At 45.9% G+C, this 23,475-nt stretch overlaps 1 protein-coding gene across 4 annotated transcripts; it reads right to left on the reverse strand.

Annotated features, from left to right (window-relative positions):
- Positions 1 to 1,902: 1,902 nt before the first annotated feature.
- Positions 1,903 to 22,614, reverse strand: ccdc142 (coiled-coil domain containing 142). 4 transcript variants are annotated; one of them, XM_080773821.1, is made up of 21 exons: positions 22,418 to 22,614; positions 21,403 to 21,543; positions 20,258 to 20,298; positions 20,115 to 20,160; positions 19,755 to 20,023; positions 19,109 to 19,321; positions 18,030 to 18,125; positions 15,648 to 16,727; positions 14,433 to 14,628; positions 14,017 to 14,227; positions 12,156 to 12,457; positions 10,997 to 11,083; positions 10,516 to 10,707; positions 9,635 to 9,792; positions 8,708 to 8,854; positions 7,706 to 7,826; positions 6,704 to 6,884; positions 5,485 to 5,595; positions 5,122 to 5,222; positions 3,357 to 3,498; positions 1,903 to 2,344 (listed from the first exon to the last, which is right to left on the reverse strand). In XM_080773821.1, the coding sequence occupies exons 2-21, from the start codon at positions 21,503 to 21,505 to the stop codon at positions 2,236 to 2,238; spliced, it is 3,906 nt and encodes a 1,301-aa protein (XP_080629947.1). In that variant the 5' UTR covers positions 21,506 to 21,543; positions 22,418 to 22,614; the 3' UTR covers positions 1,903 to 2,235. The 4 variants fall into 4 exon arrangements, with proteins under 4 accessions (XP_080629947.1, XP_080629946.1, XP_080629945.1 ...); XM_080773820.1 differs by having other exon boundaries at positions 7,709 to 7,826; positions 19,109 to 19,330; XM_080773819.1 differs by having other exon boundaries at positions 19,109 to 19,330.
- Positions 22,615 to 23,475: the final 861 nt, after the last annotated feature.

The following is a 23,475-nucleotide window of genomic DNA, read 5'->3' on the forward strand; positions in this document are numbered from 1 at the left end:
ACAGAAGGGACTGACGTGGAAACAGCTGGAGAGGATGGCACAAGACAGACGAGGGTGGAAACGACTCATCAATGGCCTATGTTCCGAAAGGAATACAAAGGCCTAAGTAAAAAGTAAGTAAGTACACCGTCTGTGCATTTGATGCATTTGTTTGCCTTGCCTACTGTAAGTCTGTGACTGTAAGTCATCTCTGGATGAAAAGTGTCTGCTCGGCTACTAATACTATAGGCCTAGTATTAGCCCATCTACGAAACAATAGTCAAGTTTGTACACTTTGTACTCATTGTTGACAATTTATCCTGCTTATATTCACAGTAAGTTATAAACGTTAATGTTGCATCCCCATCAAATTCATACTGTATATATATATTCTAATAGCAAATCAAATATACACAATTTCATACTCTTTATTACTTTATTCCTAATACCGTTTACTAGCACAGGGGTCTTCGCGGGGGATCTGGGACCCCTAGAGGGTCCTCAGAGTTACTACAGGGGGGTTGAAGATTTAGCACTTAGCAGATGTTCTTATGCAGTGACTGTACAGTCAGTGTATACAAGGTAGAGATTGGAATAAGCAGAAAAACCATGAACTCTATACAGCAAAATGGTCAATAGTCACGTAAAGTATAGAGAGCTGAGAGAGCAGCGCATTACCTCAAAGAAACGATAGAATTGTTTTTCAACTAACACTACTTTGTAGGCCATACATGGGTAACTGGCGGCCCGGGGGCCACATGCGGCCCCCACCATCACTTAATGTGGCCCTCAGGTTAATATCAGAATACCGATATAAAATAGCAAAAAAAAAAATCAGTATTTCAATTCAAATATAGCAAAAATATCTACAAGCTCAAAACGCGTCGCAGTGGAACGCGTTTTGAGCTTGTAGATCTGCTATTTTTTGCTACGATTTTTGGCCCTCTGGAGTGAGTGTGGAAATATAGGGGCCCTCTACATAGTCAAAGTTGCCCACCCCTGATGTGGGCTATATAAGAGAGAAAAGTCACAAGTAATTTCCAAGAAAGAAGAGGGAATTGAAACATTGAATCCTACCTGAACTCCTAAAACTCAGTGCCAGTCCTCCTTCCAGGGTGTTATTCAGAGGAGAATGAAGACAGTCCACCTGTCATGGAAGTCCATTGGACCACAGCTCACATGCGACACCGCAGATGACAATAGAGGAGATAAGTACAAAACAAAGCACCGTACCAATGCAGAAGTACTTCACTTAAATGGGAATAGGACATAATTAATGTGTATTGTTTGTGTACAGTTTAATCAATCAAGCACTATACTTTCCACTATTGTAGCGTATATGAATCATTGTGTACACAGTACCAACGACAAAACACGGGGCACTATCCGGGACCCTATCCTCTCCTCCTCTGTGCATACATTCCAGTAAACAGTAAAGTTTTAATGTCAATTACTGTGTACCGTATGAAAGGATGAAGCTGGGTATTGGTCATGTGGTTATCATCAAGTATAGACAGTAGCAGTCATGAAATAACCCATTCTGAACGGGAACCCATTTTGGTGTCAGCATCATGTTGTGCTTTAGCTATTGAAAAATAGCAGATCTACAAGCTCTTAGCGCGCCACTCGGTGGCGCGCTAAGAGCTTGTAGGTCTGCTATTTTTGAAAAATCGAAGAGCGACAGACATTTTTAGAAATCTGATCTCAGGACAGAATGGGTTCATCAGACCAGTGTGTGTCCAGTGGAAACCTCGTATGAATCTGATCTCAGGTCAGAATGGGATAAAGAAATACTCATATCTTACCATGCATCACGTGTCCGTGTGTACGTACGTGTGTACGTCTGGAATCAAAGTAACTTATTCGTGGCACCCATTCTTTTTTGTTATTGTCTTTTTCAATGCAAGAAAAGAGTATATTGGATTCGTTTGAAAAACAATTACCGTATCTTTTATTGCTTACTTCTGATAGAACCTTCTTTCATTGTCTACTACATCTTCCTGGCTAAAAAAATAAAATAAAAGTAATTATATATACATATATATATATATATATATATATATATATTTGGTTCCAACATGTCCATTTAAAGGTGCAACTTGTAGTTCCTACATATCCATTTAAAGGTGCAACTTGTAGTTCCTACGTGTCCATTTAAAGGTGCAACTTGTAGTTCCTACATGTCCATTTAAAGGTGCAACTTGTAGTTCCAACATGTCCATTTAAAGGTGCATCTTGTAGTTCCAACATGGCCATTTAAGGTTCAGACTTGGACAGACACTGCAGTCCCGGGAACCTCCAGCGCGGGGCGCTGCTGTGTATTCGGAGGTCTAACCACTCCTGCTGCGCTGCACCCAGGGCTGAGCTGCAAAACACAATATCAGGGAGGAAATCATCATCATCATCATACTATAATTCTAACAATGTCTGTCTGTCTGTGTGTCAGAAACACCGCCGTAGCTCCTCATTGCCTGCACCAATCGCTCTTCACACAGGCATTGACCATATAAATATGGAGGGCGTAACGAAGCCCTTTTTTTGATTTGACACATTCATGATTATTAATGAATTTATTTGTGAATTAAAAATGCACCGGGCGCAGTACCCCCCACGGCCACAAGGGGGGGGGGGAGAAATATCTCACAACGGGTAAGGGCTAGTACATAAAACACACAATGTTTAATGAAAATTATAATTAGTACTTCACAGTGGAAGTGGAAAATCCTTTGAAAAATAATTTTCCAATTTGAAAGGTACAGGGGTAGAGGAATGGTTTAGTAGTAGGGCAGGCCTGGGCCCAGTTGTAAAAAAGAAGAAAAAAAAAGGGTTTTAAAAGAGCGGCTAACTCCCAAATGGTGTGGACTGCAGACTTGCAAAGAAAATAAATCCAAGGCACTCCGTCTTTGATTAAAAAAAAACTAAAAACATTTGAAGATTTATCTTAAGCAAGGCAAAATTGTTGCCTTTCTCAAAATGGCTCACGTGTCAAGTTTGTAGATCTGCTACTTTTGCCGTTTTTGAATTTGAATCCTGAAAAGTAACAGTTTTGGACACAATGAGGTTTTGTCCAGCCATTCCAACCTGCTTGCACTCGTTAAAACGTGCTATAGACAAATCCATGGGCCCCGTTAGGCCAGATGTAGGCAATCAATGCTGAGGTGTCGAGCTGTGCTTAATGGTACCCGTACACCTCAGCTATGGCTGCGCCCAGGGCAACCCTCCGATGTGGATTTGTCTATAAAGTGCACAGTAGAAAATGTATCAAAGCTGAAGAAAAGGTTTAAAAAAATGACAAACAAAATGGACCATTGATGATGGGTGGTGACCACCGTTGAACTAGAACTAAACGTATGAAGTGTTGTATTGCTATTGGATACCTCGGAGCGAGGTAGGGCGCTCCCGGGGGCGTGGCCACAGGCACGGACTGGGTGAGACCCTCCCCCTCCATGCTCTCCAGGTTGGTGATGCTGCCCCCTACGGCTGCCTCCATGCTACTGCTGCTGCTGCCGGTACCAGGGCCTGCACACGCACACACGCACACACACACACACACACACAGGTTACAAGTGACTTCTTCTTATAGAACACTGGTTGTCAAACATGCGGTCTGGGGTCCACCAGGAGAAGGAGGTCAAAATGAACCCTTACCGGTCTGTAACTCTGTACAAACGGAACCAAATGGACCTTTACAGGTCCACAACTCAGAGAGTGTACAAATGTAACCTTACGGTATGCTTACATCTGCCCTGAGTGGGCGTTTTATTTATTTATATATATATATATATAATTAATAAAACAGCACTATGTAAGCAGCACGTAACCTTTTACAAACTATATACAATGTACAGTATGTCAACTATATGCGTCTATATATGTCCCACAAAAGTTACATATTTAAGTAATAACAATCATCCTTTCATAACTGTACAGTCCCTAGTAGGGGCTCGGCTGTATTACTACGTACAGGGGAGGCAATGGGTTTCATCCTGGCATTTGCCAAGTCACCAAGGCAGAACTGCCAGTCAAAGTATGACATGTGACCAATCACAGCGCGTCCTCGCTTGCAGAGAATCCTGGGTAATGAAGTCAAAGACGTCGGCTGCCATGTTATTTGTGTTCAAAGTGGCCACTGATACCCAAATATCCAACTACATAAATAAGTACGCCTTGCCGAGCCATAAGGCCCATAGGGGCAGGAGCCTATCTCCTGTTTCTGTAGCGTGAGGCAGCTTGATGTACAAGTACACCCCCTGGACATGACGCTAGTATGTCGCAGGGATTTACCCCCAATCCAAGCCTTGATGCTGAGTGCCAAGCAGGGAGGCATTGGGTCCCATTTTTTACAGTCTTTGGGTTAAAGAGGGCAGCTATGAAGAGAACCAAGAGTGGGAAGGAAGGAAGGCGACATACCGGTGGAGGTGTGGAAATGTTTGGGAGAGACAGCGGTGGAGTTCCTCACCAGGCTGTTAAACATGATCTTGGAAGGCGAGAAGGTGCCTGAACAACAGTGGAGAGATAGTGTACTGGTACCGATTCCCAAGAACTGTCATCGTGTACAGAGTACAGTAACTACAGAGGCATAGAGATGGTGAGCCACAGCATGACGCTATGGGGAAGAGTAGCGGAAGCTATAGGCTAAGAGGAGAGGTGAGAGTTATGGCTTCATGTCGAGGAAGAGCACCGCAGAAGCACAGAAGCACAGTGTTGTTGACGGAGAAGTATGGAGAAAGGCCAGAAGGAGCTACATACAGTACTGTACATACAGTGGACTGGACGGCAGCAATACGCCTCGCGGGGTCCGCAGCGTTGGGAATTTAAAAGAGGCAGGAACTACACACACACACACACACACACACACACTGCGTCTTTGCCGACCTAGACTAAGCATAACGGTTGGGGCGCCAGGAGAGGAAGTGTGGCAGGACAGCGTGGCGGTTGTGAGGAGTGCAGGACAGTTCAAGGTGGGGGTTGGCGTACACCAGGGATGGGCACTGACTGAGCCCTTTGTCATTTGCATTAGTTATGGCCAGGTTGACGTCAGGTAACAGACACCGTGCCATGTTTGATATGATAAATATCAACGTAATCTATGTGATGTGTGTGTGTGTGTGTGTGTGTGTGTGTGTGTGCACATATACTCACAGCAACGTCTCAGAGCGCCCCAGGCTCGGGACGGTGCGTACGGTTTGGACTGAGGCTGCTGGAGCAAACACACTACTACTGAGTCCACCTGCTGAAACACCCTGACACGCATGCACGCACACACACACACACACACACACACACACACACACACACACACACACACACACACGCATTACTATACTGGTGAGCAGATTTTAGGACAGCACTGTAATATCTGAAAATCACCAAGAAACAGCCAGCAGGGAAAGCTCTAAACCTGACCCCTAAATGTCCGATTCGAACCTTTACCTGCGTCCTTTCCTCTCAACGTCCATTCATCACATTCTGCTATACTTTTATGGGGGACAGAATGACAGATACCTGAGGTTGAGCAGCCGCTGGTGGAGGTCTGAGGACAGCCTGTACTGGTCTGACAGGAGCAGCTCTCTGATGGAGTCAAAGTCCTGCTTCAGCTGGAGAGCTCCCTGGATGCTGAGGAGACATGATGGAACACTTTAAAACATCTGGATCGCTCCCTGGATGCTGAGGAGACATGATGGAACACTTTAAAACATCTCGAGAGCTCCCTGGATGCTGAGGAGACATGATGGAACACTTTAAAACATCTGGAGCGCTCCCTGGATGCTGAGGAGACATGATGGAACACTTTATAACATCTGGAGAGCTCCCTGGATGCTGAGGAGACATGATGGAACACTTTATAACATCTGGAGAGCTCCCTGGATGCTGAGGAGACATGATGGAACACTTTATAACATCTGGAGAGCAGCCTGGATGCTGAGGAGACATGATGGAACACTTTAAAACATCTGGAGAGCTCCCTGGATGCTGAGGAGACATGATGGAACACTTTAAAACATCTCGAGAGCTCCCTGGATGCTGAGGAGACATGATGGAACACTTTAAAACATCTGGAGAGCTTCCTGGAACACTTTATAACATCTGGAGAGCTCCCTGGATGCTGAGGAGACATGATGGAACACTTTATAACATCTGGAGAGCTCCCTGGATGCTGAGGAGACATGATGGAACACTTTATAACATCTGGAGAGCTCCCTGGATGCTGAGGAGACATGATGGAACACTTTATAACATCTGGAGAGCTCCGTGGATGCTGAGGAGACATGATGGAACACTTTATAACATCTGGAGAGCTCCGTGGATGCTGAGGAGACATGATGGAACACTTTATAACATCTGGAGAGCTCCCTGGATGCTGAGGAGACATGATGATGAAACACAGAGAAATAACATCTGGAGCTAATCCAGATGTTATTGAGACCCATCATGCTTCCATGGAAGACATGGTGGCTTCTATGGAATCCAAATGACACAGACACAGACACACACACACACACACACACACACACACACACACACAAAATGTTTATTTATGTCCACATAATGAGAAGTACAGGAATACCTTGTACAAAGGACATAAACACTGCCAGTGCAGTTTGACAGTGGGAGAGCAAAGCATCGTTACATACAGTACAGCTGACATGTCGGACACAGGGCAGCACACACACACACACACACACACACACACACACACACACACACACACAGTCAGTCCTACCTGAACCTGATCTTGTGTGTGAGTATGTGCTCCATCCAGGCCTCCATGAATGCGGTGGTGGTGACGCTCAGGGCCAGGCTGCGGGCGTCGTCGGGGAACGGCGCCACGGCCTCCACCACCTGACCAATCACGCTCTCCGCAGCCGCGGACGCGTACTCACTGGGACTGAGACCGCCAACGTCTATAGGATGCAGAGGGTGGAAAGTCACTAAGTCATTAAGTCATTCTGACCTGAGATCAGATTCTAAAAATGTCTTCTACATCCTGACGGTTTTCCATTCTGACCTGAGATCAGATTCTAAAAATGTCTTCTACATCCTGACGGTTTTCCATTCCGACCTGAGATCAGATTCTAAAAATGTCTTCTACATCCTGACGGTTTTCCATTCCGACCTGAGATCAGATTCTAAAAATGTCTTCTACATCCTGACGGTTTTCCATTCCGACCGGAGAACAGATTCTAAAAATGTCTTCTATGTCAGTCGCGATTTCTCAAAAATAGCAGATCTACAAGCTGGTAGCGCGCCACGCTATGAGCTTGTAGATCTGCTATTTTTCAAAAGCTAAAGCACGACATGTCATTAATGCGTTTTTGACTTTTTTACTTCACTTTGTACATTTTTGAGGGGCCTATAGCTTTGTGTGTTTGTGTGAATCGTATAGCGATGATTTGATTGGCCCGAGCACGGAATTTGCGATGATTTGATTGGCTGGGCGAAGTGCGTATTGAGGATAAATAAAAAGTTAGGGCAGAAAACTGAAGACGGAAAAGTGAGGTGCAAATTGTGATTGCATGGCCAGAATGAGATGATATAATTAATGATGATGTATGATGGCCTTAGTGAGCGCCCCAGACGGTTCGATTGTGGAAAAATCAAGTCCTGAAAAATCCCCAAAATTAGGCTTTATTCCTGTTCATTTCATCTTGCAAAGACAATTGCGATTATCTCAAATAATTGTGATTTAACAATTGGTAAAGAATGAATTGTTTTGAGTTAATACCACTGTTGTTGTAGTTGAGCGCCCTCCAGTGTCTGCCGGAGGGCATGGTCTGTTCAAAGATCTCCTCGGACATCTTCTTGCAGTCGCTGGAGAAGATCTTCAGAGCCAGAGCAGAGAAGGCCTGGGAGACACAGATATTAGTTATTACACAATGGGACTAGAGAAGGCCTGGGGGACAGAGACACAGATATTACTACACACAATGGGAACTGGGGTTGGGAACCGGAGGGATCGGAAATCAACATCGACAAACGGGAATCGGATCCCGTCCCATTTTGAGCGTAAAATGGTTCAAATTATTGTTAATTGTTGCGATGTTATGTGATGCGATCTGATATATAAATATTCATTCAATCTGTATGTATGTTTACATCAATTTGCATGTTTCACTTTCAATACATCCGTTAGGACTGCAGGGCTGCAGTCATCAGAAATGACTTTGGACAGATGGGAAAAAAAACTTTAGTTAAACTTGCAGAGTGACAGATTACTTTACCTGGGTTACATCTTCTGATAGTGCTGACTGCTGACATGACATAATAATCCCATCTAGTGTTTCATTAGCGCGACGGAACGTGACTAAATAGTCTACAGCTGAGCTTGTTGTGCTGATGACAGGCAGCGCGCCATGAACACACTCAACACACAGCAACACACACGTTGAAAGAAAGGTGGTAAAGATAACAAGGATTGGACAGTGGTGTCACTGTTATGCAACCCGGAAGTAGTATGGACTTGAAGCCGTTTATAAATATCGATATTTCCGCCACTGGGTGCCACATCAATGCAGCATGGAATTGTGGTCACAATCTTATCCAACGACAACAAAATATTCTTTAGTATGGAGGGCTCGTCTGAGGACGACCCTAGAGAGTATTGGGTCCGAGAGGCTACAGTACGTCTCATCAAATGGAGGTTCCGTGGCTCAAACGCCCAATACATGATGGACCTGGATATGAGAAAGGTTGAAAACCACTGAGGTACTCTAATTAAAATGCTCACCTGCAACTCAGACACTGCCCTGCCGAGTGCTTCAATCTGCTGCCTCAACAACACCTGATGGTGATGATGGTGATGAAAGGAATCGTCTCCGCTCGCCGCCAGGGATTCAGTCTGCTGCAGGAACTTCTCTAGACACGCCGTGAGCGCCTGTCCCACACACACACACACACACACACACACACACACACACGCACACACGCACACGTTATGACACGCACACGTTATGACACGCACACGTTATGACACGCACACACTGCAGATTAACCCAATTCTGACCTGAGATCAGATTCTAAAAATGTCTTCTACATCCTGACAGTTTTCTGAAAAAGCTATGTTTCTATGTCAGTCGTTCTTTGATTTTTCAATAGCTAAAGCATAACATAATGCTAACACCAAAAGGGGTTCCCGCCCCAAAAATGGGTTAATGCACGGCCAAAACGAAACCATCATTAATTATCATTACGTTACAATGAAGGAATTACTATTTGCGCTGACTGTTTGCCCCAGAATAGGGAAACTGGGGTTCATGTGGTTAAACCAATAACCCCAGACAATGGCAATCTGTATCATTATTGTAAAGATGGAGTGCTGTGATTTTTGTACTTTTTCTGTTTTGTATGCGTCTATGGAGTTGACATTACTCTAATAATAGACCCCAAGGTGTGGTTATAATATTAAACACAGTCTTCCCTGTGTAATTTTGGTTTCTTCCTGAAAGGCTTTGAGTCAAAAGGCACAATTGAAATACCACCACTTTAGTGACATCATAACATCATCGCCTCCCCCCTAACCCCTCCCCCTTTATCATACAACAACAGCTGTGGGCGAGGCTTACGTTCAGGTGGGTGGTGCTAAGGTATACTTATAGTATACTGTTATAGGGGGGGGGGGGGGGGGGGGGTATGTATGTACATTTAACTTCCTGACCTTGAGGTCTCCGTGCGAGATGAGGAGGAACTTGTTGACGCTCCATGCGGAGAGGAACTGGTAGGACTTGGACATCACCCACACGCTGGACCACTGCACAGCGGCTAGCGCTCTGCTAACTGTAGCGCTGTGGACAATGGACCTGGAGGGACAGACACCTGACAGACAGACAGACAGACAGACAGACAGACAGACAGACAGACAGACAGACAGACAGACAGACAGACAGACAGACAGACAGACAGACAGACAGACAGACAGACAGACAGACAGACAGACACCGAGTGAGAGACAGAAGCCAGTTTCTCATTTGAACACTACTAGCAGATGTTCGGGGGAATCAGAATGGGACATTGTCCGTTGTTGGCCTTTCACACATAATACTATTACTGCATGGGATCAATACCCTTTTGGGGTTTCTGATCCGGTCCAGAGTGGAAATAGGTTTGCGTCATGTCACTGGTTTGTAGGCGACCAGGAACCAACGGCCGGACGCAAGGGTGACGGCATCACCCCTAAACAACTCCCCGTGAACAAGGGCATGGTCATTTTAGGGCCTACCAGAGGAAACCCTTGACGTGGCGTAGTTTAGCTTATATAGGAATAGTTGGTTTGGTATATCCATCTTTTATTTCACCTGGGCTACCCGTCTCCATGCTCTGTGAGGAGGAGGTGAGACAGCTACCTGTCTCCATGCTCTGTGAGGAGGAGGTGAGACAGCTACCTGTCTCCATGCTCTGTGAGGAGGAGGTGAGACAGCTACCTGTCTCCATGCTCTGTGAGGAGGAGGTGAGACAGCTACTTTTCTCCATGCTCTGTGAGGAGGTGAGACAGCTAGCTACCTGTCTCCATGCTCTGTGAGGAGGAGGTGAGACAGCTACCTGTCTCCATGCTCTGTGAGGAGGAGGTGAGACAGCTCAGTAGCGGAGGGAAGAGACACAGGAAGTGCTCCATTGTCGCCGTCATCACCGTGCTGCCGTCTCGCCCTGATGATGTCACTGCCGCGCTGCGGCCCTGGGGCGACCGCGGGACACACTTGTCTTTCAGACCCGAACCCAAAGCTCTGCAACACCCTGGAGACAGACAGACAGACAGCCAGACAGACAGACAGACAGACAGACAGACAGACAGACAGACAGACAGACAGACAGACAACGAAAACAATTTCAAGAGAGAAATACAATTTTACAAAACAATCTTGATCCGTTTTGAAGTAGATTTTGAGGAAAAGCTTTGTGTGTGTGTGTGTGTGTGTGTGTGTGTTACTAACCATGGTCCCAGTGTGTGTGTGTGTGTGTGTGTGTTACTAACCATGGTCCCAGTGTGTGTGTGTGTGTGTGTGTGTGTGTGTGTGTTACTAACCATGGTCCCAGTGTGTGTGTGCGGTGTCGACCAACAGGTGTAGAAACAGGTCGTCCAGCATAGCCCTGCATTCCTTTGGAAACACTTCTACAACACAGACACCAGAGGGAGCAGAATGTCAGACAGATACATGCAGTAGGTCAATCAATCAATCAATCAATCAAACTTTATTAAAGACGATAGACGATATAAGATCGTCTTGATAAGTAACCTACTGGTGATTGTCGGTTGATCACATCCGAAGCGGGTGCAACAGAACACAGCAACACTAACATGTATATAACGACACAATGTGACAGCTCTATTTACAAAATGCTGTACCCCCTCCAACTGTATGTGGCTCAGGGGTCGAGTGGCTGGATGGTAACCGCAAGGTTGCCAGTTCGAACTCGAGTTCCCCCAGAGTTAGTGTCGAAGTGTCCTTGAGCAAGACACTGAACCCCTGATTGCTCATGATGTGCTGGTTGGTGCCTTGCATGGTTTCCGCCGCCATCGGTGCATGGATTTGTGTGAGAATGGGTGAATTGATGCACAATCAATGTAAAGCGCATTGGATAAAGGCGCTATATAAATGCACCAAGACTCGCAATACAACACATTGCAAGCTTGTAGATCGGACATTTTCCCTATTCTTCTGGGGTATTTGACCCTTGCCCCTGACTATCCCCTAAAACTAAAACCAACACTAAAACTAACAAAAATAAACTAAAGCCCAAACTGCACAAATGCAACTCCTTGCAAAAAAAACGTTTAAAAGCCTCCAGCACCAATGCTTCTCCTTGCAGCTGCCATTGGGGATAATGGTTGCAAGGAATCGCATGGCGAATCATTGGTACGATTTGGGCTTTAAACCTTTTAACAAAATAAAAATGAAACTAAACTAGAAAACCTGCTTTAAAAAAAAAAGCAAAACAAAACCAAACTGTAATTGAAAACCAATAGCCAAATAAAAGGGGAAAAGAAATACCTAAAGATGAATTCACAACTATGAGAATAACCTAAAAAACCTAAAGATGAATTCACAACTATGAGAATAACCTAAAAAACATAAAGATGAATTCACAACTATGACTCATGAGAATAACCTAAAAAACATAAAGATGAATTCACAACTATGACTCATGAGAATAACCTAAAAAAACAAAAAGATGAGAATAACCTTGCTTTGAGGCCTGACAGAGTTCACGCAGCAGTCGGAACCTTGCGCGGTCGCTCCACAGGTTGACGCTGCCTACGGCGCCGCCGCCCGCTGGCGGGTGGTGGAAGTGCAGCCGCAGGGCGCGGCCGCAGTGGCCCCACAGCATGGCCCGGTACTGCCGGAAGAGGCGGCCGCACGCGTCCGAGCGGCCCAGGTCGCGCCACTGCACAGAGCGGGGCCGGGAGAAGGAGTCCTCCCGTCGCTCCTCCTCTTCCTCCTCCCCCTCCCGAGGAGGCTCCTCCCCTTCGCTCACACCCGAAAGGCTGCAGGAGAGGAACACCAGCGGATTGAAGGAGAATTACAGATTAGCCGTTTATTTTTATTTTTTATATATATATTTTTTATCCCACGATTTTTGTAACCCATTTTTCACCCCTGTGTCAATCATCTACTGTGATCCTGGGCTCTACACACCCTCCGCCAACCTAGTCCCCATATATGGGGGACAAGGGGAGAGCAACGGACTTGAACTCATGCTCCCTTCATGCCTGAGTGTCCAAGTTGCTCCTTTACACCTGACAGGGGGGAGTTTCCCTGGTTGGACGTAGCGCGTGGAAGGAACACGTTATTCCAACCAGTTCCAGGCTGGCCAGGGGGAGGCAGTTTGATTAGCCGTTTTCTTACCTTAACCCATTTAGACCTGAGGCTGATAAATACAAATTAAAATTAAAAGGCTTCTAAATCCTGACAAGTCTTCTTAAAAATCCTATGTTTCTATGTCAGTGGTGTGGTGTTCAACCTTTTTCATGTCAAGGACCCCCAGAATGATCTGTATTTTATCTGAAAATAAGTTTATCCAGGGACCTCCCAGAAGCAAAGATTTGAGTTAAAACATTCGCTCTGAATGAATTATTCACATTTTCACGATTTTTCAAAAATAGCAGATCTACAAGCTCATAACACAAGTGCTGCGGCGCTACGAGCTTGTAGATCTGCTATTTTTCAATAGCTAAAATATAAGTTATATTATATTATACTAATTTCTGGTTCCTTTTGCCAATAGAGCGTTGCGGTGACGAAGCCAGGCCCAGGAAATAATTCCTAATGCATTTTTCCCAGAGACATTTCAAAAATAATTTATTTAAAGACCTTATAAGCGTCGTACAAAGCCAACTCGAGCTGTGACAAATCATGACAACAAACAAACTAAAAATGGGCCGAACAAATAATTAGAAGGAAGAAAAAAACGGCAGGTTACAACACACATGGAAAAGGTTGAGCACCACTGACATACAAACATAGGTTTTTCAGAAAACTGTGCCATTTCTTTTTTTTAATTTAATCGGCCTTAGGTCTAAATGGGTTTAAAATCAGTCCTATTAGTGGGCCCCGGCCTACAGGTTGACTCATCAGAATACCTGGGGCTGAATTCTGTGTTTTGAGATACCTCTGTCTGTCTCTTTTCTACTGTTAATACATGATAAATATTTAATCAAGATCCTCTTAGCATCAAGTAAAAAAAGCAATCACACGACGCTGGTGCCAACAGGACCCACCAACGAAAGATCAATGGATGGACATTATTGAGGAACTGTATACTATGGAAAAACTAACATTCATACTGAGACTACAAGAGGATAAATTCCATAAAAAGTGGGAAAAGTGGAATCTCTTCTCTCAGCCTTGCATTAGGATTTCATTGAATGTTTTTTGTAATATGAAAAATGCAGCCTTTTTCTTTTACTTTTTGTCTTTTTCTTTCTTTTTCTTTCCGTATAGTCTTGTTAGTTGCGTTTTCTTGTCTGTTCTTCCTTCAATAAAAATTAAGTGAAAAAAAATCTGAATACCTGGGGCTGGGAGGATGAGGGTCGGATCAGAATACCTGAGGCTGGGAGGATGAGGGTCGGTCCATGGCTCCCGTTCCGTCCGTTGATGCTGGCTCCGCTCCAGGCTTTGGCTGTGGTTCAGGGATGGATGTGGTTCTGGGGTCACTCTGTTCACTGTTCTTTTTGGTACGACTCCATTATCCGGTCCGGGTTTTGGTGACATCATCACCACCGGGTCACCACCTCCGCTCCTGCTTGTGTCTAGGGCTGTCAATCACCCATCAAACTATTTAATTGTGTTTTGGGTAGAATGTCCCATTTCACAAGTTTTCATGAAATTGTAAAAGTATTGACAATTGTAAATACTGAAGTAAGTAAAAAAAAAAAAACACTTTGCACAACGTTTCTTTTTCACGTTCTGAAAAATCATTACTGTGTGTAATAATATTATTGTTCACACAGGCTTACTTACTTGTATCTGTGGTGATTATACTGGGTGGTAGCGGTGGATGGATTGGGCTGGTCTCTGAGCGTGCTCTGGGCGCGTGCGGTGGCCGTGGCGCCGGGCTGGTCGCTGAGCGTGCTCTGGGCGTGTGTGGTGGTGGCGGCGCCGGCAGGTCTCCGGACGACACCAGGGCTTGAAGCAGCAGATCCACGGAGGCCCGGTCCTGTTTGGTATAGGGTAGGGGTTGTCATCAAAATTATTACGTCATCTTCTAATCTAAAAGGTAGTCGTGTCCATATTGAAAAATGTTCATACATAAAAAAAGCTTTTAAAAAAACGCGTCGTGTGCTTGTATATCAGCAATTATCCGCTATTTGTTCAAGTAAAAGAAATCATCGGAAAAAAAAATGCAAGTAATTTCTTGGTATATTTCAGTTATTTGTCATATCTGCCCCCTGTGCACTTTAATCCATTTTGTGGCGGGAACCCATTTTGGTGTTTTAAACATTATGTTATAATTTAGCTATTGAAAAATAGCAGATCTACAAGCTCATAGCGCGCCACCGAGTGGCGCGCTACGAGCTTGTAGGTCTGCTATTTTTGAAAAATCGTTAAAATGTGCCTCAAATCTTTCAGAAAATTGGCTAAATAATGGGTTAAATAATTTATTTTACGAAGCCTAAAAGGCAAACTAAATTTAGATTCATATTAATGTTCCTTTCCTGCCTTGATCTCCTTACCCCCCCCCCCCACCCCCTCACCCCCCCCACCCCCTCCCACACCCACGCTCTCTTCTCTTCTTCTTCTTCCCTTTGTTGTATTTCTTGAAAAAACGACACACGCGCACGCGCACACGCACACGCACACGCACACGCACACGCACACACACACACACACACACACACACACACACACACACACACACACACACACACACACACACACACACACACACACACGCACACGCACACGCACACGCACACACACACACACACACACACGCACACACACACACACACACACACACACACACACACACAATGGGAACTAACTATGCACAAAAACTATAATTTCACCCAAAAAACTGTGATGTGACAATAAAGTTGATTCTGATTCCGATACCAAATTTCCTTATTCCAAAAAAAAACACAATTAAAATCGTTCATCGCAATTATTTGTGTGACAATTATTATTAATAATCGTCAAAGTTAAATTTGTGTAAAATCGTGACAAGCCCTATACCTGTTGGCAGAACTCTGAGAGGGGGCAGGCCCGTTTAGAACCTTGTGCATCAGTTTGGAGCGGATTACACTCTGATGAGGCCACGCGGGTTTGGCTCGGAGGAACCGGCCCCTTCCGACAGCCTCGGACTGAAGCAGAGTCTTCCTTGGCAGTCGTCGGCGGGGCCGTAACCGCTAGCCCGCCGCGGGCCAGACGAGGTTGTTGTTGGCACTGGCCGGAGGAGGGGGAGGGGGAGTTTAGCCGCGGGCTTTTGGCAGCAGCAGCAGCAGCACTGGACTGGGACGGAACGGGACAAACGTTCTCTCCTACGACGTCGTGGCGGTCAGGGAGGTGGACGGAGGGGTAGGGGGGGGCGTGGAGGAGGTGGGGGGAGGTGGACGGGATGTCAGGGAGGTGGGGGGAGGGGTAGGGGGCGTGGAGGATGGAGGGAGACGGGGGGGGCGAGGAGGAGGAGGAACCGGGGGAGGAAGGACGACGGTGTATCGTGTAGCTACGCTCCAGCTGCTCCCAAGTCCACTCGGGCGTGCGGCGGGCCCCACCGCGGAGCTGGGGGTCCTGGTGGCGAGCCTCACGGCCGAGGTGGTGGTGGTGGTGGGCCTCCTCGTCGAGGTGGTGGGCCTCGTCGTGGCAGCTCCGCTCTGAGGCCCAGCAGTGCAGCTGCCGGGCCGCCATGTTGCCGCGATGCGCGGCCATCACCCTGAGCAGCTCTTTCACGGGGAAGGCGGCGGGGTGACACCCCGCTCCAGAGGCACCACCGCTAGCGGACCTGAACCGCGGCAGCGCGCCGCCGAAATCCGCCCGCCGCAGTACCGCGGTCCTCCACCGGGTGGCGCCGCTCTGAGCTTGGTGCTCCTCCGCGAGCTGGTTGTAGAGCTCCGTTCCGGCCAGGATCTCCTCCAGAACCTCCCTCGGCACAGAGTCCAGCCCGGGTTTTTGGGCCAGGGCCGAGAGCACGGCGAACACGTAGCGCTCCGTCAGAACCAGCGCCTGGAGAGCCAGCAAGGCCAGCGTGTCTCTCATCTGGGCCAGCAGGGGGCTCCACTGGGCCACGACGGGCCTCAGGTAGGCGTCAGAACGAGCCTTGGATGGGAGACAGAAAAAACATTTATAGTTTATTCACTGTATATTTTCCAATCATACGAGGGCATTCACATACAAGGCTGCCCCCCAGTGGCCAGACACAGATCTGCTGGTGACAATAGAAAAAATGCCCTTGGTACTGTAGTATGGACAAGTCAGGCTAATACGAGTAAGACGCGCAAACGCGGGAAGCGAACGCAGCTCGTACATATTTGGGTTTGGACGTATAGCTGCTTTGGGGACTCCTTATATGGTTATGGCTGAGTCATGGTGACGTAATCACTCAGCTCCATATATGGGCACAAAAGCGGGACAGACACACACACACACACACACACACACAGACAGACACACAGACAGACATGATCTGCTAGGTCTCATAGTAAGTGCTCACTGCGTTCGCAATCACTGCGTTCGCAATAAGGCTAGCACTTTCAATATCACATGACACTGATCATCCCCTGTATGGCTTTTTCAACCTCATGCCATCTGGACAAAGACACAGAACCTTGCTGTGGAAAAGAGTTTTGTCTCCTCGGCCATCGCGGCATTAAACCATTATGACCTGAGATCAGATTCATACGAGGTTTCCACTGGACACACACTATGGTCTGATGAACCCATTCTGACCTGAGATCAGATTCTAAAAATGTCAGTCATTCTTCGATTTTTCAAAAATAGCAGACCTACAAGCTCGTAGCGCGCCACTCGGTGGCGCGCTATGAGCTTGTAGATCTGCTATTTTTCAATAGCTAAAGCATAACATGATGCTGACACCAAAATGGGTTCCCGGTCAGAATGGGTTAACCCATTCAAGACCAGAACCTCTTTTTGGGGTTCTTGTTGCCATCTACAATATATAGCAACATTCAGCTTCTGTCCTAAATGGTTAAAATAATTATAATACCGAATACCAAAAAAGGACTTAATGTCTATCAATTACACACCCCATAAATAAAGCCTTGAATTCGAGGAGATTTGTTTACATTTTTGTCGCAATCCTAAGCCAATAATTTGATGATGGATCATCGATGAATATTTTATATTAAATATATTTTAGCTATGCCAGTTTTAAGCCGTGCCGTCAGAAAGAAAACAGCAAAAATACCCGATCTACAAGCTTAAACTGTTCTATCGGCTATTTTTCTGAGATTATTCTATTCTAGCCCCTGATAAATACCCCAATATAAGAATGAAATCTAAAAACATGAAATCTAATGAAAGCTACACTAAAACAAAACAAAGCCTACAAACTAATTATACAAAATAACAAACCAAGGAAAATTTACAAACTCTACTGACCTTGGCCGACAGACATGACCAGTGGTTGAGATGGAGCTTTAGTTCCTGGGCCAGTGAAACCAGAGCAGCACTGGAACAAAGACAGTCCCCTGGGTTCTGAGGAGAGGAAAAGCTACTCTCAACACGTACATTTCTGTCACATTACAAATCAGTGTTACCGGCCAGGGCCGGCCTAGCGGTCCGGGCACTTGGGATGGTGATCCAGCCTGACAGACAGTGTGTCGCGGGTTCGAGTCCCGATCCCGACGACCTTTGCTGCATGTCTCCCCTATCAAAAAGACCTTTGCTGCATGTCACCCCTATCAAAAAGACCTTTGCTGCATGTCACCCCTATCAAAAAGACCTTTGCTGCATGTCACCCCTATCAAAAAGACCGTTGCTGCATGTCACCCCTATCAAAAAGACCGTTGCTGCATGTCACCCCTATCAAAAAGACCTTTGCTGCATGTCACCCCTATCAAAAAGACCTTTGCTGCATGTCACCCCTATCAAAAATAAATCAGTGTTTCCCCCTATAAGCATGATTGTGTGGTGGGCCACCACACAATCATGAATCAATAGTCAAAAAAAGTAAAATAATCGCAAAAGACAGCAAACCCCTCCCTGGGTTCGTTTCCCGCTGGGGACGCTATGGGTGCTGGCGGCATGTTCCCTCAGTGCCCATACCCGGGCAGGGAGGGTTGGCGAAAGGGCCTTTCTGTGTGGAGTTTGCATGTTGTCCCCGTGTCCCCTATAGGGTAGGTACCCTCGCAAAAAACATGCAGTAATCCTGGTCTCTAAAACTGCCTCCCCCTGGCCAGCCGGGGCGCCTGATGGAGGGGAAAGGAACTGATTGAAATAACGTGTTCCTTCCACGTGCTACGTCCAACCAGGAAAACTCCCCCCGTCAGGTGAAAAGAAGCAGCTTGGACTCCTCATGCATTGAAGGAAGCATGAGCTCAGTCCGCTGCTCCCCCAGGTTGGCGGAGGGTGTGTAGAGCCCAGGATCACATTAGATAATTGACACAGGGGTGAAAAAATTTAATAAAATAATAGTCTGGTAACTGCGTGGATATGTACAGCGTGGTGTTATTGGTTACCTCGTTGTTTGCGGGTCTCTCCAGCAGGCTGTGCAGTGTGGATATGTACAGCCTAGCGGAGCGGACCCTCCTGCCATACTCGTGTACGAACAGCAGCTGAGCGCGCTCTTCCAGCAGCCTCGTCACGGTTCTGTAGCGCCCCCGCATGGTGGGCGAGGAGTGCATCACCACGACGCCACTCCCCTCAGGCTGGGACAGGCCTCTGACGCACACCTGCTGGGACTGATTAGAGTTAACTAAAACTAACTAAATACCCAAAACTCAAAACATTGATTATTGATATAGCGTTTGTTCTGTAACAGAGGGTCTCCCCGTCTCTCTCTGGAGAGACGGGAAATGCAAGTTGGGATACCAGTTTCATCCAATCAGGACTAAGAATTGAGACAGGACATTGGAAGTAAACAGATGGAATGGAATGGAGCACTATAACATTTAAACTAAAAAAGGATGTTCGTGGATAGTACGGAGGTGGAGAGATGGGGAGACCCCTGTTACTGAGCAAACACTCTGATTTAACCCTAATTCCTATCAGAATATAGAGCTTTTGACAAAAAAAATACACTTTTTTGATTTCTTTTTTGCAAAACAAAATGCTTCACAGTTACGCGGGCACAGTTCTCCTGAGGACATCCCCCAGCCTCCTCACCTGAGGAGAGCTCCCGCGCGCGCCGCTGACCAGCTGCCAGTGAGGCGCCACTCCCAGCATGCCTTGCTGCAGGCGCAGGAGGCGCGCCGAGGACCGGGACACGAGGTTGTGAGCGGCGACGAAGCTCCCCTTCTCCTCCATCTCCTCGTCCTCCTCGTGGTCGTGGCTGCGCGTGCGGAGCAGCCACTTCAGACCAGGGTTGAAGGTGGTCCTGAGGAGCGCCTCCGCGCGCTGCAGGGAGCGAGACAGGGAGCTCTGAGGCCACGACCCTGGAGAGGGTGGGAATATTTGTATTAACTTCCAGTCCATTGGTTTGATTAACTGTTAAATTAACCTAATTGTCACAGACAAGCAACCTACCATTTGATCCAAGCTCTTCCGCCTCTGTGCAGACACCCGGTCTCTTCTGCAACAGAAGAAAAAGAACAAAGACCAATTTAACAACCCTCAACACTCATCTGCACATATCAGCAGTTCCGTGTCTCAAATACTACGGCACAAACCTGATGGTCTTCTAACGGCAACACCTCTGGATGCTCACAGTCTGGAAGAGAGACACAGGGACAAACACACAGAGAGATAGAGCGAGTGAAAAAACTGTGGCTGTACGTACAGTATGTGACACAAATGACACATATTTCCAAGAGAAAATGTATTGGCATCACGTTTTTAGACAGAACAGGTGGCAACTAGGCCCCTACATGCTCCAATTTTAGCCATGCACCTCGGTGAGTAAGTAAGCGTTGCCGAGCCATGGGGCTCATAGGGTAGGGTGGTAGGGTAGGGGCATATCTCCTGTTTCTCTAGCAATTGTTTTCCACAATTGAACCAGTTCAGAGTGTTTCTTCGGAAGATGAATAGGTTCAGAACCCTAAAAGTTGGTTAGGAACTGGAAAAAAAAGAAGGCTGCCGGTTCTGTGAAAGCACATAGGTTTTAGGTTCCAATGGTGAATGTAATGCACAATCTATGTAAAGTCAAAGTGCTTTGGATAAAAGTGCTATATAAATGCACCATTTAGGAGGGGAAAGGAACTGGTTGGAATAACATGTTCCTTCCACGCGCTACGTCCAACCAGGGAAACTCCCCCCTGTCAGGTGGAAAGGAGCAACTTGGACACTCAGGCATGAAGGAAGCATGAGTTAAGTCCGTTGCTCTCCCCAGGTTGGCGGAGGGTGTGTAGAGCCCAGGATCACATTAGATGATTGACACAGGGGTGAAAAATGGGTTACAAAATCGTGGGATAAAAAATATATTTAAAAAAATAAATGCACATTTAGCTCTGAAGATTATATATGTCTAATTTCCATGAAATACAGCCTACAGGGGACGGGGAGGGAAGTGAACAATGGATGGACTTGTGTTTGTGTGGACATTAAGAATGTACAGATAGCGGTAGGCAGTGTGTTTTAAATAAAACTCCCCATCCTCTTATTAGGAACCCCTGCCCTTATACCACCACTATACCGTCACAATGATCTCATTCTCAATATAGCTAAGGTAGATTGACTTGTTCTTAATTTGACATCTACACATTTCGTTACAGCACACATGTTGGCTGAGACATTTGAAGTTTTGAACACGACTGAATGAAGAGCGTGCGTGTGTTTGTTTTGCGTGTCAATGTCACCTGTGCCCAGGTCAACTCACCTGTGCCCAGGTCAGCGCCCCTGCTGTGTCCTTCGAGTACCATGGCAGCAGAGAAAGGCTCCCTGCTGTGTGTCTCCAGGTTGCTACGGTAACGCTGGGCCATCCCAGAATGAGCAGGACAGCATGGCTGGCATCACAGGACTGTGTGTGTGTGTGTGTGTGGAGCGGACACACATGTTTGATCATAATTCATAATCAATCATCACATTGTTTATCACACAGCTGCTAGGGATCACATGGGACGACTGAAAATTATGTTATAATTAATATTGTGGCAAAAAACATAATTGCCATTAACGATATTGTCGCGATAAATTAAATAATATACTTAAAACTTAAAATGCCACTTTTAGTTAACCACTCCGGCATCCCAATTCTGGGGGGTGAACGTTTGCCAAAAATAGTCGATCTGCTATTTTTGGGCATTGAAGAATTGGAATATGTATGCAAATTTCCGCTTGCATTGATAGCCTTGAATCAAGACTATCAGACATATTTGTATTGACATTATATGACTTTCACTTTCTATGCAAATGTCAGAATAGATGATCGTATTTGTCTTTCTTGACCCAAGGCTATTAAAGACTCTGTAGGCAGAAACCACTGTAGCTTCACTCTTTTTATTGTCTCAGACTAAAACACTAAGATTTTCATATTTAGTCGACTAAGACTAAAACTCTTTGGTTTCATTTTAAATAATTGTTAAACATCTGCATTACTTAATTTACAAGAAGTCTACACAGTTAGAAAATGTAGAAGAATTATTGTTATTTTGATCAACGTTTCCCTGTTATCTCTAAATGGTACCAAGTACAGCATGGAATTGTGGACAACGTCTTATCCAACAATAACAAAAATATTCTTTAGTTTTTGGGTCCGATAACGAGAGGCTAAATGTCATCAAAAGGTGGTCCGTGGCTCAAATGACGAATAAATACTGGTCCTTGACATGAAAAAGGTTGAAAACCAGTGATACTGCGACGTGATTTTGATCTCAAATCAGAAGAAGGCTTACCTTATCATGATGTGCTGTTAAGCCAACAGGCGCTGATCATGTGAATAGTAATACTGTGCTAGCATGGAGCATTTTAGCCAACTAACTAAACAACACATGTTTATGCAGTAGTTTATTTTATGTAGCTGTCCAAACTAAAGTAACGTCATATATGCTGATCCACCACCACTATAGTCGATGGTGGCATGTTATTACGAGCTGCTTTAAACAGTGTGAGTGTGGTTATTGGTTAATCCACTGGTGGTTTAAAATAGCATCGGAGGCTAACTAGCTAACAATAACAGTCCACACGGAGCCGGCCAATCAGCGAACGCGTCCCCTCGTCGTCATGGGAGCAGAGGGCGGGGCGACACGGCAGCCAACGTGCGCCGTGCATGGGGTACTTTTGTGCCTTTTGGGGAATGCATGGGGTACTTTTGTGCCTTTTGGGGAATGCATGGGGTACTTGTGCCTTTTGGTGAATGCATATTCATGGGGTACTTTTGTGCCTTTTGGGGTACTTTTGTGGCTTTTATGGAATACTTTTTATTGTGCATTAAAAAGGCAGTCTATATGTTTTGAGAATGAGAATCAGAAATAGGAAATACATTTTCCTTTCTTTCTTTGTTCCTTCCTGGACATTTAATTATGTTACTTACATTAGATAAAATAAATAAAAATGAACGACTTTAACGCACGCACACACCTGATGTAAATGTACAGTATAGGTGTAAGTTGACATTAGAACACCTCACAGAACTATACACTTAATGCGATTGCACAGTCAAAAAACATGAAGGGGTGGCAGTGGCTCAGGGGTAGAGCAGCCGGATGGGAACCGTGAGGTTCCTCGATAGTCTATCCTTTTTCCTACGTAGATGCACGGTGAGTAGTTCACCAACATAAAGACGTATTGTCTCCACCAGGCCAAAGGCATGGGGAGAGTATGTTTAAATAAAGACGTATTGTCTCCACCAGGCCAAAGGCATGGGGAGAGTATGTTTTTGTGTCCGTCCGTTACCAGCCAATCTCCGGCACCGTTAACCTGGTTGATGACAAACTTTGCACACACTCCCTGG

The sequence above is a fragment of the Protomyctophum bolini genome (assembly GCF_963924005.1).
Source record: "Protomyctophum bolini genome assembly, chromosome: 10".
Lineage (NCBI taxonomy): Eukaryota > Metazoa > Chordata > Actinopteri > Myctophiformes > Myctophidae > Protomyctophum > Protomyctophum bolini.

What these genes read in the sequence shown, in the direction of transcription:
- ccdc142 (XM_080773819.1), bottom strand. Translation starts at nt 21,505, where the DNA reads ATGGCCCAGCGTTACCGTAGCAACCTGGAGACACACAGCAGGGAGCCT. An exon ending in GGGCGCTGACCTGGGCACAG is followed by an intron (nt 20,299 to 21,402) that starts GTGAGTTGACCT and finishes TCTCTCTTCCAG; the next exon opens with ACTGTGAGCATCCAGAGGTG. An exon ending in TCTCGCACGGAGACCTCAAG is followed by an intron (nt 8,855 to 9,634) that starts GTCAGGAAGTTA and finishes TGTGTGGGACAG; the next exon opens with GCGCTCACGGCGTGTCTAGA.